The 20,728-nt window shown below is 39.9% G+C and overlaps 1 protein-coding gene across 4 annotated transcripts in view; it reads left to right on the top strand.

The window, feature by feature from the left end:
* The window catches only part of LOC109048787 (transmembrane protein 269-like), a 31,221-nt gene that overhangs the window by 2,159 nt on the left and 8,334 nt on the right, over positions 1-20,728 (top strand). Inside the window, exon 3 of one of the 4 annotated variants that reach the window (XM_042713812.1) lies at positions 19,006-19,054. The exons of 1 other annotated variant lie outside the window; for it this stretch is intronic. In XM_042713812.1, coding sequence (XP_042569746.1) covers positions 19,006-19,054 — 49 coding nt within the window. Of the gene's footprint in view, positions 1-17,945; positions 19,055-20,728 lie in introns of those variants that run through there. 2 more of the 4 variants (XM_042713814.1, XM_042713811.1) reach the window with 2 other exon arrangements.

The following is a 20,728-nucleotide window of genomic DNA, read 5'->3' as shown; positions in this document are numbered from 1 at the left end:
GTCACATGGAGCAGAGGAACTAGACATGCACCTAGAGTAAGGGTTACTACGGGTCTTTAGGCGAAATATGGTTGCAATGTTCTTTGATGTTCCTGTTAGCTGTTAAGATTACACTCCCACAACAAAGGAAGATTCTTCCCTTTCATCAACTCATCCTTCATTATACTTTGAACTAAGTTCTAGTTCTTCTCTAGTAGGGCTGGGCGATAAGGCCAAAAAAATTATCACAATAAAATTTTTCATATCAGTCGATTATTACAATAAATTTCAAATCGTTCTTTCTTTAGTTTAAAGGCAGATTTCTGCTCCATAAGTCAAAGTTGTAGAAACCAGACCGTTAATTGTAGGTTTAAACTACTCTTTATGGTCAGAACATGACAAACACTTCACGTTTTTTGAATTATGTACACTTTTCAGTAAATTTTTCTTAGGAAAACACATATCTAAAAATATTAATTTCTTAGCTTCTGCATGTTCTAATGAGTGATGCTGAGTTGCCTGACTTTTATGACGCGTATTGTTAGCACAGTTTGCCGTGCAGGCTGCAATATTAATAATAATATTAAATTTTTAATCTCTTAGAAATGCACATTTGACAGTGGCTTGAGTTGACAGTAGCAGTAGCTTTAGTTAAGATGCAGATATATTATTCTGACTAGGGGTGTGCCCAAATCCAAATGCCATATTCTAGGGATGCTCCGATCCGCCTTTTTGCCACCGATACAGATTTCGATACCTAGGGTTCAGTATTGTCCGATACAGATACCCATTTCAATACCTAGGGTTCAGTATTGTCCAATACAGATACCGATCCAATACCCTAGGGGTTCAGTATTGGCAGATACAGATACCCATTTCGATACCTAGGGTTCAGTATTGGCCGATACAGATTCGATACCTAGGGTTCAGTATTGGCTCCATATTCTAGGGATGCTCCGATCCGCCTTTTTGCCACCGATACAGATACAGATACCCATTTCGATACCTAGGGTTCAGTATTGGCCGATACAGATACTGATCCATTACCTAGGGTTCAGTATTGGCCGATACAGATTACAGATACAGAGGTTCAGTATTGGCTCCGATACATACCCATTTCGATACCTAGGGTTCAGTATTGGCCGATACAGATACTGATCCAATACCTAGTATTGGCCGATACAGATACAGATTTCGATACCTAGGGTTCAGTATTGGCCGATACAGATACCGATTCCGATACCTAGGGTTCAGTATTGTCCAATACAGATACCCATTTCAATACCTAGGGTTCAGTATTGGCCGATACAGATACCGATTCCGATACCTAGGGTTCAGTATTGTCCAATACAGATACCCATTTGTATAATTAGGGTTCAGATTTCAATACCTAGGGTTCAGTATTGGCCGATACAGATACCTGGCAGATACAGATACTGATCGATACCTAGGGTTCAGTATTGGCCGATACAGATACTGATCCATTACCTAGGGTTCAGTATTGGCCGATACAGATACAGATTTCGATACCTAGGGTTCAGTATTGGCCGATACATATACCGATTCCGATACCTAGGGTTCAGTATTGACCGATACAGATACCGATTTCAATACCTAGGGTTCAGTATTGGCCGATACAGATACCCATTTCGATACCTAGGGTTCAGTATGGCCGATACAGATACCCATTTCGATACCTAGGGTTCAGTATTGGCTGATACAGATACAGATTTGGTTAGATAGGTTTGGTTATTTGTTGTTACAGATACCGATTCCGATACCTAGGGTTCAGTATTGTCCAATACAGATACCCATTTCAATACCTAGGGTTCAGTATTGGCCGATACAGATACCGATTCCGATACCTAGGGTTCAGTATTGACCGATACAGATACCGATTTCAATACCTAGGGTTCAGTATTGTCCAATACAGATACCCATTTCAATACCTAGGGTTCAGTATTGACCGATACAGATACCGATCCGATACCAGCAAAGTTGATACCGATTTCAATACCTAGGGATGAAATAATAAATATGAAAAAATATGGGCCTATGCATATTCATAATCTATGGCAAAAATGTATCATAAACTAGGTTAGTGGATAATTCGGCAGCAAAAGTTATTCTAGAAAAATCAGTGCACAATAATTTTAGAAATCCAAACATTTAGTGAAAAAAAAAACTATTTTGTGGGGAATAAATAAAAGTGTTGCACTAAATATGGTAAAATGTTACACATTGCTATTTGTAATATTATAAAATCCATTCATTAAAACATTCATGAATGTATTTATAAGTATATACTATAAAATTAAATTAAATTACATTTCTTTTAAATGTATAGCATTTTTTTTAATAAGGCAACAACATATGATAGATGCGATAGGAAAAAACAAATACAGTGCAGCACGAAGCGTTTACAATGTGCGCACCCGTGTGCAGAATGATGCGCTTGAAGCAACACGTGATGCCGTGTTGATTGTATGGTTTAATTATTCTTGAAGGATGATGGTGTTGTAACCTGACGGGAGTAAAAAGTGCAAAGCACAAAGAGAAGAAACACACATGTGCAACAGTTACTGAGCCTTTCTTTTAACAGTTTTAAATTTCAGTTACTGTGCACGTTAAAAACAATTTATAGGCTTCTCTACGCCCGTGTTTTGTTCTCACAGAGACCCTGTTAACGTTAGCAAGTAGCAAAACAACATTAAACTCCGGCAATAAGTTAAAGTCCTTTTTGCAAATTCATAGACATGTATTTACACATCAAGTGTAATAATGGGGACACAGAACGATCTTGGAGAGAGCTTTACTGAGCTGACTGTCGTAACCGAACGCGACCAGGGTTTAAAGGCTGAACGAATGACTGACAGACACAGCAGAGAAAAGAGTTCGTTTTAACTTTAATGTAAGGACTTAAATATTCATATGTAACTTAGCTCACATTAAGCCAACGGCTCTCAATTCCAGTCCTCGTGCCCCCCAGCTCTGCATATTTTGCACGTCTCTCTTTGCTAACACAACTGCTTCAGATAACCAGCTCGTTAGAAGTGAGCTCCGTGCATGAACTGTGTTCCCATTGACAATGCTCCCTACTCCCTGAGCAGGGGAAATCTGTTGAAGTTACCTCACTTCGGAACATTCATTCACAGATTTGACGCTGCGCAACGTCTTCACTTCTCGTTAGAAATATACCTAAATCATATTACTATTTAAATTCAATTTAAGTTCACTTCTGTGAAATTTGAGTGGAATTTGTATGTTAAATTTGGGATCATGGCGGAATATCCTGTGATGTCCACTTCGCAGGGCACTCACGTTCGAATAGAACAAACGTCTATAGCGCTAAGAGAAACGTACAAGTTGTACAGAGCAGGGGGCGCGAGGACTGGAATTGAGAACCGCTGCATTAAGCTTTTGTATGGCTCCAGAAGTAACACAGAATTATTCGCACAATCAAAAAACAAACAAACAAAAAATCTTGGATTTGATCCCGGATCCCGGATACCCGATCCGAGAAAAATGGCAGTAGCCTATCGGAGCCGATACCCGATTTGAATATCCGATCGGCGCATCCCTACCGTATTCGGAAAGGCACAGATAATGGATTCAATACGAATAACGGATAACGAACACTTCTGGAACAGTTGAGGCTGGAACAGTCACTCCTTGTGTTTGCTGGATAACAGGTGATCCAGGGGATCAGTGCAATATTATACATAAACCTCCAAAATCCCTACGCCAGGGGTCTCCATCCTTATTTCATTCGGGAGCTACTTTTTAAAAATGAAAGCGGCTGAGAGCTACCAATGTTATACAGTACTTAAATCTCTTAAATAATGTATCAATCCAAACTGTTATACATGCCTTTGTTCAAATGTGCTGGAAATATTAAAAAAGTACTGATACACACACTGAACTAATTTTACCAAGTTTTATGATAAAAGCCAACAAATAAAATTAGCAGCACTATGCACTTTTTATTTGCCTAAACAGTGAAATAAAACATTTAAAAAAAATCATGGCCATATTAAAATAACAAAAAAATATTCATAACATGTTATCTACTGAGATGTACTACGTTCAAATAAATTTTTGACCATTTTTAAAAAGAAAATTATAACATATCAGCCTTTATTTTATTTTATTTTATTTTTAATAAAAGGATGAGTCAGAATGATACATTTAAATTTAAAATGCTCCATAAACAGTTCTACATAAGCTAATGTGCATTCTAAAAATCTCAGCACCTCTGATAACAAGGAAGGCTATTTTCCATCAACCGGTTAAGATTTACAAAAAAAATCTGGTCTGATTTTGCATCTGTCTGAACCGAGCGGCAACCACCCGCTCTCTCTCGTGAAGCCAATAAGGAAGTGACTAAAAGTGCAATTCATCGACTGGCCGCTTAAGGCTGCAAAAGGGAGTCAGTCCCATAGACTCCCCATGTTAAAATGCCCAACTTTACAGCAGAAAAAAGCCGTTTACAGCCTGGTGCAAAAAATGATTTTGGTCTATATACGTAGCTAATTTTGCCCTTCATGACAACTATGAGAGGTGGGGGGGGGTGCATTTTAATTTTTTTTTTTATAACTAATTTGTTTAAATTATATTGAGCCTTAAAGTTCTGCATAATTAAGGGCGTGGCCACTTGAGTGACAGGTGGTTTGCGCTAGGTGGGCGTGGCTTCAGCAACCAGCTCCCGCCTTTTTGCCCATTTTCGATAATCCGGGAGAGTCGCGTGGTGACGCGCTGCCAAGATGGCGACGGCCCGCTCTGCAAACTTTGAGCTTCAAAAACGCTCTTCAGCAGTCTATGGGTGACGTCACGGACACTACGTCCATGTTTTTATACAGTCTATGGTCTGAACAAAAATATTGCAGACTGAATGAATTTGTAAATCCACAGTTTGACAGCAGAGGGCGCTTATGAACTGCAGAACAGAGCTGTTTCCACTGTAACCTCTGTAAACAAAGCTGTGCTGCTCTTCTAAACACTGCTTTATTACTCAGGGAGGATGGAAAGCAAATGTAATCAAAATTTTTCTGAAGACATTCGGTTTCCTATTATGCATTCACACAAATAATGAAATCATATATTCTTTCATATAATTTTCCTCAATAGTCTGCCTTCAGTAATTTTTTCACACAAACGAAACTGTGTTGCGTCTGCCTGAGACTCTTAATAACTTTGATTAAAGCTGAACTGTATATTTAGGCCTACTGTGAGTTTTTCAAATCGCGATAATCAAATATGGGTTCAATGATAATTAAAATAAATAACGGGATCATTAAAATATCTTGGCAGGGGCGATTCTAGGATTTTCATTCTAGTGGGGCTCAACCCCAAACGAGGGTATAATATATACAGTGTTTGAATTGAGGGGGGGCTGGGGGGATCCCGGACTCCCCATAAGGCATTAGGGACCCGGCATAAGGAGTAAAAAAAAAACTCAGGGGGGCCCCCGGATATTTTATTTTAGTATAGATAACAAAGACAGATCTGAGCAAATTCACGCAGTTAGGATATGGTAAATGCCCTGAATTAATTATTACAGTCATTCATGTGACTGAAATCTGTTATCGGTTAGTTGTCATGTTACTTTAAAATGTTAAACCTCCGTCATCTCAAGACCGCTAAGCACATGACAATGTTTGCTTGCCGGTCCGGTGAAGTTCACATTAGTGAAAAAATGGGGACTAATAAACCTCTACTCGGTGTCGGGAAGAGAAAGCTTTACTGACTTTTCTGAGGGGAATTTTTTTCTCTTTCTTTCTTTCTTTCTTTCTTTCTTTCTTTCTTTCTTTCTTTCTTCTATATTTATCCACTCCAGGTCGGGGATTTTATTTTCCCTACATAAATTGGAAACATTTTCATGCATCTTTATATTGTTACTATTTCAAACACTTTATTAATTATTGCAAAGTCATCAAAAATGACTCGTGGCATCAATTTATTTATATATTTATTTTTGTGAAAAAAAAGCCCAAAATAAGTCAAAACAATCGAGCAGGGCTGCATTTCTCGATAAAGCTTGATCTTAGCACTTAAGAGCGTTTTCTACGAGTCATATTACGATCGTTTGTTATTGTTTCACGTGCGTTTCCCAAAAATGCACTTAACACAATCGCACGTAGCCATGCTTTAAGTGCTAATTAGGAGTCGCTATCTGTTTGTCAAGTGCTGAAATGTCACCTTATAGAATGTTTCGTAATTGCATGCTCGGTTATTTAAATGTAAACCTAATGCTGTGTTCTAGAAAACTCGGCTATAATATAATATAATATTTTTTATTATATTATATTATATTACATTATACTTATAATATTATACTTTATATAATAATATATAATATATATATAATGTATACATATACAGTCATAAAAATATTGGCACCCTTGGTAAATATGATCAGAGAAAGCTGTGAAAATTAATCTGCTTTGTTAATCCTTTGATGATCTTATATTTTTTAAAAATCACAAAAATCTAACCTTTCATTGGATAATACGAATTTAAAATGGGGGGAATATCATTATGAAATTAATGTCTTTCTCAAATACACGTTGGACACAAATTGACACCCCTAGAAATTTTTATGGGTAAAATATCTCAGAAGTATATTCCCAAATATCACAATTTTGAGCACTCCAGGGTGATTATGAACATGAAATTATCCATCAAAGGCTACCTGTTTCACAGAAATATACTTATGAAGGACAACAAAGCCCTGTGATCCATCACAATTGAAAAAAAAAACAAAGATTTCTGATGTGCAGCAAAAGATAATTGAGCTTCACAAATTAGTGAAGTGGCTTTAAGAAAAGAGCTACAGCAGTGAAAAATCCCATTTCCACCATCAGGGCAATAATTAAGAATTTCCAATCAACAGAAAATATTATAAATCTGCCTGGAAGAGGACGTGTCTCTATATCGTCCTAATGCACAGTGAGAAGGAGAGTTTTGAGTGGCTAAAACTCTCCAAGGACCACAGCTGGAGAATTGCAGAAAAAAGTTGAGTCTTGGGGTCAGAAAACCTTAAAAAAAATAGTCAAACAGCACCTACATCACCACATGTTGTTTGGGAGGGTTTCAATAAAAATTCTCCTAGCTCACCCAAAAACAAACTCCAGCATATTCAGTTATCAGACACGACTGGAACTTCAAATGGGACTGGCTTCTATGGTCAGATGAAACTAAAAAATTAGCTTTTTAGCAGCAAACACTCAAGATGGGTTTGGTGAACACAGGGATAAAAAGTACCCCATTTGTACAATGAAATATACTGCTGTATTTTTGATGTTGTGGGCCTATATTTCTGCTGGAGGTCCTGGACATCTTGTATCTAACATGGCATCATGGATTCTATCAAATACCAACAGATAAAAAAATCACTAAGTGACACACTCTTATAATGGGCCATGTTTGGATCTTCCACTCGTACAATAATCCAAACACAAACCTCAAAAACAACACAAAAATGGGTCACTGAGCACAAAACCAAGCTTCTGCTATGGCATTCCATGGCCATTCCAGAAACCCTATGAGTTTGTGGTGAACTGAAGAGAAGAAGCACCAACATTAAGCTGGGAATCTAAAGGGTCTGAAGTGATTCTAGATGAAGGAATGGTCTCTGATCTCTTGTCAGGTGTTCTCTAACCTCATCAGACATTATAGGAGAACATTTAAAGTTGTTAAACTGGCAAATGGAGGTTTCAAAAAGTATTGAATAAAAGGGTGCTGTTAATTATGGCCAATGTGTATTAGAGAAAAACATTTATTTCATAATGACATTTTCCCCCATTTTAAATTCTTATTATCCAATGAAAGGTTAGATTTTTGTGAATTTTTTAAAATAAAAGATCAACAGGAAAACTTAAGCTACAGCAGATGGAGAACCGATTGATATTTTGTAAACTTTATTTATGACAAAGAACTAAACTGCACAGATGCAGATATTATAACAATCTGTCGTTAAACGAGCCTATGGTGAGTGAGCCCGCCCGAACCCGCCAAAAGGGGCGGGGCATCGGGCTATATAAGCGGCCGTCTCACCTAGGCAAACTGATTCATTCTCCTTCAGCCACGGCTGATATCTCTTCGCTGGATCCGAGACCTGAAGCCATTCGAGCAGCTGAGATCATCGCTGACCAGCTCGCCGCTTTGCGCAGCAGAGCAGCCGATTCTCCCTGCTCTCCGCTCTCTAGCAGCTCGCCGCTTCGAGCAGCCAGCCGCCCTCGCAGCTCTCCGCCTCAGTTCGCCGCCCCCGAGCAGCCCCTGATCGGCGTACCGCTTCCGGCAGCCAGATCAGTTTGCCGCTCCCCAGCAGCTCTGTTCCTGCGCCGGTTCACTAGCGTCTGTTCAGCGCAACGCTCGCGAGCCGCCTGCAGTGTCGATCGTGCTTCGGCACCTCCACCTGCTTTTTGCTGAGGTTTGTATATAAAGTGCAAATTTCCTAGAGCAAATTTTGCGGCGTTGTTTCAAATGTCGCGCCACAGCTGTGGCTCCTGCAGGCCCCCCCATCACGCTGATGACGGGCACGATGAGTGCGTGCTATGCCTAGGGAAGTCCCACGCTGAAGCCGCGCTTATCGACACGACCTGTCCACATTGCGTGGATATAAGTCTGGCCTCTCTGCACTCGCAGATAACTTTCTTTTCAGAAAGCGACTCGGCCCCTCGCGCCCTCCCGTTTCTCTCCTCCCAGGAGCCTGTGAGGAAGAAACAGCGGGGCAGAGGATCCCAGCACTCAGATGAGATCGAGCTCACGTTGGCTCAAGGCCTGCGTGCATCGGTCTCTCCTCAGAGAGAGTTTTCACCCGTCCACTTCTCCCACCTAGACCAGCGTCCTTCTGCCAGCAAGACCGACCTGGTTTCATTCGGTGGGTCTGAAGACGAGTCTCTAGACGACAGCATGTCATTAGCGGCCTCAGACGCAGAGGATTGGTCGGGCTCGACTCAGAACCCCGCCCCCTTGCCGTCTAACCAGCCGGTCGATGCCAGGACTTCTGTAGACACCGAGCTGATCCGTGTCCTGTCTAAGGCCGTCGAGGAACTCGGGCTGGAGTGATCTGCGCCTGAGGAGCCCTCACGCTGCCGCCTTGACGAGTGGTTCCTGCCGGGACGGTTCCTGCCAGAGGGCTTTACCCTTCTTCCCTGAGGTCCACGAGGAGCTCACGAAGTCTGAATCTGAACTCTGGCTGAATCTGACGGAGATTAAAGACGCGGATAAAACTGTCTTCCTCGACTTGCCTGGCTCCCCCTCTGGTCTATTCAGCCCCGCTGTGGATGGGTCCGCTGAGCGCTTCAACGCTGCACAAACGTCATCCCAGGCTATGCGACACTTTTTGCCCAAGCGCTCATCTTCATCTGCCTTGAGTCACCCCAAGCCAGCGCCGATTCAGCAGCCTGGTAAACCAGCTCACTCCGCGGCCTGAGCCCCGACAACGCTCGCGCTCTGCTAAGCGCTACCCCCTTCTGAAATGACAGGGACCCCGGCCCAAGATAGTGCTGGACCCGGCGCCTCAGAAGTCAGCCTGATGCACCAGTCAGGAAGAGGGGGAGGCTAAGTCCCGCTGCGGCCGGACCACCCTCCAAATTGCCCTGTCTCACCTTCTTGCACCCCGTTCTTTTCCGGGTGCCCAAAGCATTGTGTTTGTTTCCTGCACAGAGCCCAACACATCGTTTTGGCAGTGCACCGCTGTTATAGCGGATTCCCCTCCGGATTCAATCAAAAATAGAGCAAATTTCCTCTTGCACTATTTACGAGCACAGCAGTTCCTTGCAGCGACTCAGTGCCTGAACCAATTCAACCCCTCGCCACGCAGGCTGAGGCATGGCAGGCCATCTCCGGAGTGTCAGAATGGGTGCTGAAAAAAATAAAACGAGGTTATGTACTGCAATTCGCTCGGAGGCCCCCGTTATTCAATGGCGTGGTCTTATCCTCTGTGACAGGCGAGGATGTGCATGTCCTTCGCTCAGAGGTAAAATCTATGCTGGCGAAAAGGGCCATAGAAGTGGTCCCCCCAGCGCAGAGCGAGTCAGGCTTCTACAGCCGGTACTTCCTCGTCCCCAAAAAGGATGGGGGTCTCAGACCCATCCTCGATTTAAGGTATCTGAACCAGCCCTGATGAAGCGCTCCTTCAGAATGATCACTTTGAAGCAGATCTCGCGCAAATAAGCCCAGGGGACTGGTTCTTTATCCTGGATTTGAAAGATGCTTACTTTCACATTCAGATAGCCCCTCATCACAGGCGCTTCTTGAGATTCACTTTTGAGGGAGTGGCATATCAATATATGGTCTTGCTATTCAGGCTGTCTCTGGTCCCACGCACTTTCATGAAGTGCATAGATGTGGCTCTCTACCCTCTGAGACAGAGGGGGGTGTTCTTGATGTTTTACCTCGATGACTGGCTCGTTATGGCCTAGTCAGAGGCGGAGCTGGTGGCTCACAGATCCCTCCTCCTCAACCACCTAGAGTGTTTGGGGCTCAGGATAAATTTTTCCAAAAGCTCGTTGTCCCCCAGCCAGTGTATCACGTTCTTGGGGACAATTATCGACTTAACCCGTATGAGGGCTGTAGTCTCGCCAGAGCGTGCTCTGGCCATTCGGCAGCTCGCGGAAACCTTTACGCCCAGAACGGCTCTGCCGCTCAAGAGGTTTCAAAAGATGCTATGTCTCATGAGCTCAGCATCGCCAGCTCTGCAGCAGGGCCTGCTCTACATGCGGCCACTACAGTTTTGGCTATAACCTCAAGTCCCGCCCCATGCCTGGCGGCACAGTCGCCACATGATCAAGGTGAGCCAGGAGTGCAGTGCAACCCTGGCCCCATGGATGAAGCCCAGCTGTTATGAGCAAGGGGCAGCAGTGTGGATAGTTGGCAGGTGGAAAGTCATCTTCACAGATGCTTCCAAGACAGGCTGGGGAGCCCTGTGTGAAGGCCATCCGACCTTTGGCGTCTGGACGAGTACAGAAAGTAAGCTCCATATCAACCGCCTGGAAATGCTGGCTGTATGTCGAGCTCTCTCTATTCACCCCTATTCACTCTAATGAAAAAGCATCCTAAAGTAGGCCCAGCACCACCTAATGCTCTCAATCCATGACTGGCCCAGTCTCCTCCTTTATGCGTTTCCCCCGATCACTCTGATCCCCCAGGTCATCAGACGAATCCGGGAGGATGCCCACAAGGTCCTCCTGGTAGCTCAGACTTTGAAATTTGGAGGAGCCAACCATGGCTCTCAGACCTGTCGCAGCTGTCACTAGCGGAGCCAGGGCCGATCCCTTTGAGACGGGACCTCCTCCTCGCCTGATAGCATGCCATGATTATATTGTCCCCATAGCATCTTAGTTGCAGTACGAGTGTAGTATTAGTACGAGTGTATTATCTAAGGGAACGTACTCGGTTACTAATGTAACCTCAGTTACCTTAGATACGGAACGAGTACTGCGTACTTTGCCGTGCTATACGCAAGGACATCTCATGTCGTTGCTTCAGTTCAGCGGGGGAGACAGGTGAGCTGGCCGCTTATATAGCCCGATGCTCTGCCCCTTTTGGCAGGTTTGGGCGGGCTCGCTCACCATAGGTTCGCCATAGGCTTCATTTCTATCGAACTCCATGAACCAATGGTCTGCTTGCGAGCAACATGTTGGAGACCCCTGCCCTACGCAATAATGAGTCTGTGAAGTAAAAGAATGTAAACTTTATGAATAAAATGAGCGCAAATCAGGCAAATGCATTGCTGTTGCCTCTCCGTGCATCTCTCAGAAATCAGAGCATGGCAAAAGCAAAAAAAAAAAAATATATATATCCATAGATATGTAAAGGTAGATTCCTCATTTAACCGCTCCAAGCACGTGGATGCGTCCGCTATTTTGGAACGCTCTATGTTTGTTTATCTGATCGCTTTTGGCCACGACTGTAAGATGCAACAACATTGCACAGCATCTGGTTGTATAAACTGCCTAAATTAAAATTGGATAAACCTTTACAGGTAAAAATGTGTTGGTTTGTGTTTTAATATCTATTAACTTAATATTACAGGTTTTTAAACTAAAGTACCTTTTAAATGCCTTGTTAGCTAACAGCTTCGTCTTGTTGTATTGTATTAGTTTAGCAAAAGCATCTTCTGAAGTCTACTGAAGATATTTATTATTCAGGCATGCGTATAACTACAGTTGTAGTGCAGACGCACTGGCAACTTGCTCTCGACTGTTCACGGACCGGCGTTGATATTCCAATATGGCGGACAGCTTATGTATAGCAGCCCTTAGAAACAGTTGCTAATGAGGAATCTACCTATACATATCTATGGTAATATCAACTAAAATACTACATCATAATCATTCTACTATTTGTGTATATTTGCAATATGATACACAAATGAATGGAATAAGCACAGCATGATCACCAATCAAATAGTCATCTCTTGGCTATCAAACTTGCCATCTCTCAAAAACCAAACCAGCTCTCTGTCAAGAGTAGGCTATAATCAACTTAGATACATATACAATTTCTACTAGGCCAACATGTTTGCTTCTTTATCTTTTGCTGGTTTGCGTGGCACACGCACATTTGTTTAGTGAAGTTAAAAAAAAGGGCTCCTTAAAGTAGGGTGACCATATTTTGATTACCGAAAACCAGGACACTTGGCCTGGCAATGAGATACTCAAATGATACTCAAAGTTTACTCAAAGATGCCTTATAATTTCAATACATTTAAAGTATGCCTCCTCTGTATGGATACATTGTTATATTACAAAATACTATCTATAACCAAAGACACAAATTCAGATAGGCTTCTCAGAGGTTACTCAACATTTTTTATTATGACAAGTTTCAAAAATAACGAATGAAATAAGGATAGAAATAATGTCTCTTCTGTATTAGAAAAATAAATGAATAAATAATCAATAAAAAAATACCTCTGCTATATTAGCAATCCAAATTAAAAAAAAAAATAACTCTCACAAACTTACAAAAAGTAACAAAAAATATCTACATCTTTATTTTTCTTCTTCATCCTCGTTTTCTTCATCCTGTTTTTCTTCCTCATCCTTCTTGTTTGCCCATCTATATTTTGCTGTAGAGCTGATCTGTATGAAATGACAATGCACCCTCCGCTGCATTCACAGCACCCTCTGATTTCCCGGGTTCTCACAAAGAACTCCATCAACTTTATTGAACTGCTCTCACCTTGCACAGCTTTTTTATGTTTTTCGGTGTCCATGTGAGCTTTGAGATCTGTGGCACCCCCATTGGACACCGAAACATATGTGCCAGGTTTGCACACGGTGCACACAGCCTCCCACTTGTCCAGTCCGGGAGAGTAAGTGGAGAATTTCTTCTGTAACTCATCGGTAAATGTGCATTTGCGCTTCGGCATATTGCAGGCAGAAGTGCTCGGATGGCTGTCTGCTCGCTCGTTGTGAGCATAAAGAGAGCCGCCCACATGGCAGCCTCTCAGGGATTACGTCACATGCAGCACCACAGGTGCAGAGTGCCCTAGTGCCGGTCAGTTTAATGGCCCAATGAAAAACAATGAAAACCAGGACATTTTCATCTCTTTATAAAAAACAACCAGGATGGCCAGGACAGGACGCGAAAATAGGACATGTCCTGGGAAAACAGGACGTTTGGTCACCCTACCTTAAAGAGTTCTGCGTAATGAAAAGGTGCGCCTTGAATTAATTCAGTTGTGTTCAAATGATCACTAAACGTTTGTCATAAAATTTATCTTTTTGTATGATACATTTTATTTTTTAGAAATTATAAATTTTATATTTTATTTTACACCAAATAGGGCAAATAGTCAAAACACAAATATTTTTCCATACTCTGATCTCTTTTTTTAATTTTTTTTTGATACATTTTATTTTTTAGAAATTATAAATTTTATATTTTATTTTACACCAAATAGGGCAAATAGTCAAAACACAAATATTTTTCCATACTCTGATCTCTTTTTTTTCCTATTTAAGTGCAATTCCTTACTTTTCCAAACTGCGCAGGAATCGATGAGCCAAGGGAAAGCATGATATTTTACATAAACGTTTAATATTACAGCACGATAATGAGTGTGTGAAGTAAATGAGTGTAAACTCTATAAATGAAATAAGCACAAATAAAATAGCAGTGTTGCAGTTTCCTGTTTCCATGCATTTCCTGGAAATGACTTAAATCATCGATTTCCAAACTGTGTAGGAACCCTTACTGTTTTAATTAGAAGATATATAAATATTTATTTATCGGATCATGGAAGGTCCCCAAATGGGATTCGAACTCACGCCGCCTGAAGCACAAACGCACTACATCTCGAAGAACTGTCTATAAAGGAATATCGGCTCCGACTGTTAGAAGATATTTAAATAAATGTTATAATAAAAAAAAAGTTATTTTAGTTAAACATGGCATATTTGTTCAGTGATAACTATATAAAAAAGATAACTTTGAAAAAAAGAACTTCCTGATCAAGCCCCGACCACTTCCAGTTTTATTCGAATCCAGATACAGATATGAATAATTTTGTTAATTATAATTGTTATTGTTAAAGAGTGATTGTTAAAGATACAGATTAAAATACTGGCTCTGCTGCACACCCCTAATTCTGACCGTTTGAGTTTTATTAAAATTTACCACTGGTCTTCCATGATAGCATACATTTAGATCAAAATTTCAGAAAAGCACAGTGTTTCTGTTGTTTGTCAGCGTTGTTTCATCTGGCTATAAACTAGTTTAAATCACAGAGTCATTTGTGTTCTTTGCAGGATCCAAGCGCTTCACACCAGTGGCGGTTCTACATTGAATTACACCCTGGGCGAGACCACCTTCGAGCACCAACACCCCCCACACAAAAAAAAAAACAATTTAAAAAAAACAGAATATTATGCACAAACAGTTATATTTTATTCTAACAAAAAAAAGTGAAAGAGAAAATTATATTTCTCAATTGCACAAATCCTTCATTAGAAAATTTTAAAAACACACTAAAGAGAGTCCAGGAAAAACAAAAAAGTTTTTTGAATTTAGTTTTTTTTTTTTCATGTCATCAGATTGTTTAGAGCATAAGAAACAAATGGTAAAAAAAAAAATTTTTTTTTGAAAAATGATATTTTATTCATATGTTATGCTATGTCCTCTGTAGTGGACACTAGGACTCAGTTGTTTAAAAAATAATATGACATGAAATTAAATGTATAGGCAAAAACAATGAGATATTTTTTTTCAATCACCAGTAACTTTTTGGGTTTCAGGATTTTTTTATTATTTTTTTTTTACCAAAATTTGTATAAAGATGATTCTCAACTATATCATGAAAGATATAATGGAATGAATTGATACACCATTTTACTTTGTGCAATGTGTGGTTAAAATGGCCATAAATTAATATTCCCATTCAATGCAATGTATCTATACACTGTATCTAATTTGCATATTAATGTGTTCTTGGAGCAACATTTAATAAAAAAAGAAGTGTAATAATTGGAGTAAAAATTGGCAGCATTTAAATAATAATATCTAAAATTTAATAGGAATATTGATGTTTAATTTATTTCCATATTCACTTGTTGTGTCTCCCAAAATGCCTGATAAACATGATTTAAGCCCTGATGTCCTCTACAGTGAAATCAATGCCCTGTTCTGTAACAGAAAGTCATTTTTTTTATTTGAAACACCATAATGTTTTGACAACGTCTGAGATGTTGGTTTATATGAAATACAATTTGAAAAGTAGTTTGATTTAAATTATAATTACACAGATTTGAAAATTCCGTTGGCTAATTACAGGGCCTAACATTAACCCAACTGATAGGTGATAGTTTTGTTGCAAAGCACAATATTATGGTGAAATTAGATCTCGTGTTGAGTTAAAAACAAATTATTGTTGTAGAAGCATAGCAAGAATCATAGCAAAAAGGCTGATAAACTTAAGAGTTATACCCACCAATTAACATAAGCCCTTCATTCATGACATGGATAGCCTAATAATCATACAGAGAGAACATAGTTGTATACCTTTATCTTTTGCTCGTTTCTCCTCTTCTTCTTTTCTTTTTTTCTAAATTGGGCACCTGATGGCTTTGACCTTTTCCTGTCCATCTCTGTGTTTATTTGGCACTCGACAATCAACAGATTTACCATCCCCCAACACTGTCACTCACAACCAGAAGTCAAGACTAAACCAATTCAACTTGGTGACTACATAATTGTTTTGTATTACCTATTTTTATGAGCCATTTCACACAATTCAGAAAAACAAAAATGTGCAGGAACTATAGGCCTGTATTTATTATAATATTATGAATGAAATGTGCGTTATTTGGAAGAAAAGTCGAGGTGCGACCCCGTTCCATTTGGGAGAGACCCAGAGGTGAACTGTCCTTGTTATTTTTAACTGCTCATGCCGCCCCCCATGTATCATGAAAAAATGCCGCCCAGATGGCTGCCCGGTTTGCCCGTGCCAAAAAACGCCACTGACTGGATCTCACAGTGCTGTTTAGTGTCACGTGACCGAGGCTTATCAGCAAGTAAACGAATCTGCTCTGGTGAACTCATGCTGCGCTGCCTTTTGAGCTTTGAGCCGAGTGGATAAATGCTCTGTGTGTGCCCGCTTCAAATGAGTCATGCTTTTTGTTTTGATCATTGTTCTTAATTTTTCTGTTTTTTTTTAGTGGTGATTTTTATTTTTGTTTTTTTTGTTTAACGTTCTATCGCCCAGCCCTGTTCTCTAGGTAATATGTAGTTTGAGGTTTACTACTATCTATCTAGTGTTTTCTAAAGCCAAGTTCACACTACACGACTTAAACGTTGGCAGATTGCTGTGCTGTTCAGACAGCATGACATGCTGTCTGTCTTGAAGTCATTGCGGTGTTCACACTACGTGACACTACATAAATGATCTGCAACAGGGGTCACACACTACACGAGCTGCCAACAACTCTGTCACCAACGTTTTGTCATGAAAACACACATGAGAAGTTGAACGGGAATGATGCACAACAAGAAGTGAAACAGAAGTTGTTTATTTGAAAATAGACCTTGGTCTATAAGTTAGTGCTGCAAGCTGTTGGCGTGATGGTCTGTTCTGAAAAAATGTAGCTCCATTTCTTGCCCAAACTTTTCTTAAAGCCTTGTTTCTGCTGCTGTTCTTCTTCCGCTGACCTCAACTAATGCCTTGCTTTCTCTCTTTGGCTGTAGCTCGTCGCGACACCTGACACCACGTGATGTCGAGTTGGCTGACAGATCCAAATATTTAGCATGATAGATATTTATTTGGCATTAGAATTAGCGAACCTCTTTGATGCGTCGTTGACTTGCAAATCGGATTTAAATCGTGCTTAAAATCCTGTAGTGTGAACTTGGCTTAAGGGTCTGTAAACAGGAAGATCCATATATTGATAATGATTGATGATTGTTAAACAATTTGGCCCAAGCTAACACAATGCATAACTAATAATTCTGAATTTCTAGTGCCATGGCATTGCATTTGTAGAAATATAAGATGCCATTACTTTCATAGTTTACTGCAACACTGTCACGACACGTCAAATATTAGTTCTAATAGTCAAATACGTATTTTGCATCATTTTGTGCGAGGCATTTTATTTTGTGAAACTTGGATCATTATTTTTCACATATAATAGGGCATCCTGACTTTAATTAACAGCCTTTTGCATATACATCTACTGTAAAAATTAAACGGTACTTCAGACACCATTTGGTTGAACTATAATAGGTTTATTCACTACTGTTTAAGGGTTTGGGTCGGTAAGTCTCTTATGCTCACAAAGGCTGCATTTATTTGATCAAAAATACAGTAAAAAGTAATATTGTGAGATAACTTATCTGTTTTAATATATTTTAAGATACTTAAATAACTTATTTCAATGATGGCAAAGCTGAATTTTCAGCAGTTATTTGCTCCAGTCTTCAGTGTCACACAATCCTTCAGAAATCATTCTAATATTATGGTTAATATTCATTAATATTAATATCATTATAATATGGTGCTCATTAAATATTTCTTAATGTTAAAAAAGTTGTGCTGCTTAATATCTTTGAGAGAACCATGATACTTTGATTTACATGATTTTTTTTTTTTAGGATTCTCGGATGAATAGAGAGTTCAGAATAACAGCATTTATTTTTTACAGTAAAAATATCTTAACTGTCACTTGATCAATTTAATGCATACCTGCTGCATAAAAAAAAAATTCTACAGATCCCAGACATTTCAATGGTAGTGTGTGCTTTCACTACCTATAATCCATATTAGGCTGCTTGCTTTAAAGGCACAATATGTAATTGTTCGCCGCTAGAGGGCGCATATTCAAAACAAACAGAGGTAGTTTGATGACACGTGACTGAGTGCGGAATCATGGGAGTTGTGGTCTTTATCCACACAGCTGATGCAATCGAAAAGCAGCGGAGCTTTAATTATGCCACAGTCGACCGCTTCCGCTCCTTCCGGTCGTGCGTATGTGGGGGAAAAAAGCAGAGTTGTTTTATCATACTAGATAAATTTGAAAGTTCTGTTATAATGCTACTTCGTGCGGTCGTCGCAGGTCTATTAAAACGCATAACATATTAAAGCGTCTTAGCTGTTTCCATGTTTTCTATAAAACAAAACCAGAAATCGAGGGGTTATAACGTCATTGGCAGGCGACACAATGACACTATGGACATGGTCCGTGTCACTAGTTAAAATTACTTGTTTCTCTGGATTTAAACAGTCTTTGAAACATTTGGGATAATGTAAGTAAACAAATCAGCAAAATACTTATAACAGTGTTCTAGTGGTTTTTGGATATTTTAATAAAAAAATCTTACATATTGTGCCTTTAAGCATCTTTATTGATCTAAGATTGTTATTCTCAACAAATATCAGATATGCTTTAATAAACCTTATAGACTTAATAGGAAACATTTGAAATGAGAGGTCTAATTGCCTCAAAGTACAAAGAACATTAAGCACTATGGTAAATTCTGTATGTTGGCATGTGCTGTGTCTCATTGACTGTTTTCTTTCAGATGAAGAGTCGCTTGAAATCAGCTGGCTTTGGAATCACATCAAGTACAGGTTACAAAACACAATAGTAGGAACCCTTCCTTAAAGGTGGAGTGTGTACTTTTTTATACTTAAGAATACTCCCAGTTTAATATGCAGCGACAGCTAGAAGTAAACTATTCACTGGTTGAGTCCCCCTAAAAGTGTAAACACTCTGGTTTTAAGGCACTATCTAAACATTGCTCTGTTGGTTTGAGCAGCCTGTCAAAGCAACATTGGCTCAGTGAATGGTGTGGGATTGGGGCAGAGCTATCTATTTTGCTAACCAGTGGCAAATGGGGGGAGTGTTCGATCACTATTCACACAAATTACACACTTCACCTTTAAACCTTTTTGATGTCTTTGTAAATGTTAGTTTTTTTTTTTTTTTTTTTTTTGTATTACTGAACTTAAAAGCTTAATGACACATGTGCATGTGGTCTTGCATGCTTCTCTTACCTAGAAAATCAGCACATGCCAAAGAAAAATGCAGGGATTGTCATGCATAGACATTTGTGTTTTTTGTTATAGTACACTATATGGACAAAAATATTGGGATTCACCTCTTAATTATTGAATTCAGGTGTTTCAGTCAGACCCATTGCCAAAAGTGTATAAAATCATGCACTTAGCCATGCAGTCTGCATTTAGAAACCTTTGTGAAAAAAATGGGTCGTTCTGAAGAGCTCACTGAATTCAAGTGTGATACCGTGATAGTATGCCACTTTTGCAACAGTCAGTTCATGAAATTTCAACCCTGCTAGATAAAACAATCAGCTGTAAGTGGTGTTGTCGGAAAGTGTAAGCGTTTGGGAACAGCAGCAACTCAGCCATGAAGCAGAATACCGCATGAAACCAAAGAGATGAGGCATATAGTGAGCAAAAGTCGCCAAACAATCTGCTGAATGAATCCATAGCTAAAGAGATCTGAACTTCCACTGGCATTAATATCACCATGAAAACTGTGCATTGGGAACTTTTGGGAACATGGGTTTCCATGAACACACAACTGCTTGCAAGCCTCATAGCAACGAGTACAATGCCAAACGTCAAATGGAGTAGTGTAAAGCATGCAGCTACTTGACTCTGGAGCAGTGGAAACATGTTCTGTGGAGTGACGAATCATGCTTCTCTGTTTGGCAGCCTGATGTGCGAGGCTGGGTTTGGAGGATGCCAGGAGAATTTTTACCAAGACATTTTTAGACCTTTTCTATTCCAGCATGACTTTACACCAGTGCACAAAGCAGTGTCCATAAAGATGATTAAATGAGTTTGGTGCAGAAAAACTTGACTGGCCTGCACAGAGCCCTGACCTCAACCCCATTGAACAACTTTAGGATGTACTGGAATGAAGATTTTGAGCGAAGTCTTTTCGGCCAACATCAGTGTCTGACCTCACAAATGTGCTACTGGATGAATGGGCAAGAATTCCCACTGAAACACTTCAAAACCTTCCCAGAAGACTGGAAGCCATTATAGCTGCAAAGGGGGGGATCAACTCGGAATTAATGTCTGTTTATTTGTATGTTTGTATGTATGTATTTAGGTCAGGTGTCTCAAAGCTTTTGTCCATAAAGTGTGCCAATGGGGGATTTGATTCTCTACTAACATCCCAATAAAGATATTTCAAATACTTATTGCATAATGAATAAAATGTGACCCATGATTATGTGAATTTCTCTAGCATAACACACATTCAACCACAAG

This window comes from Cyprinus carpio, chromosome A23 (assembly GCF_018340385.1).
Source record: "Cyprinus carpio isolate SPL01 chromosome A23, ASM1834038v1, whole genome shotgun sequence".
NCBI lineage: Eukaryota > Metazoa > Chordata > Actinopteri > Cypriniformes > Cyprinidae > Cyprinus > Cyprinus carpio.
This window is presented reverse-complemented; position numbering and strand designations above follow the sequence as displayed.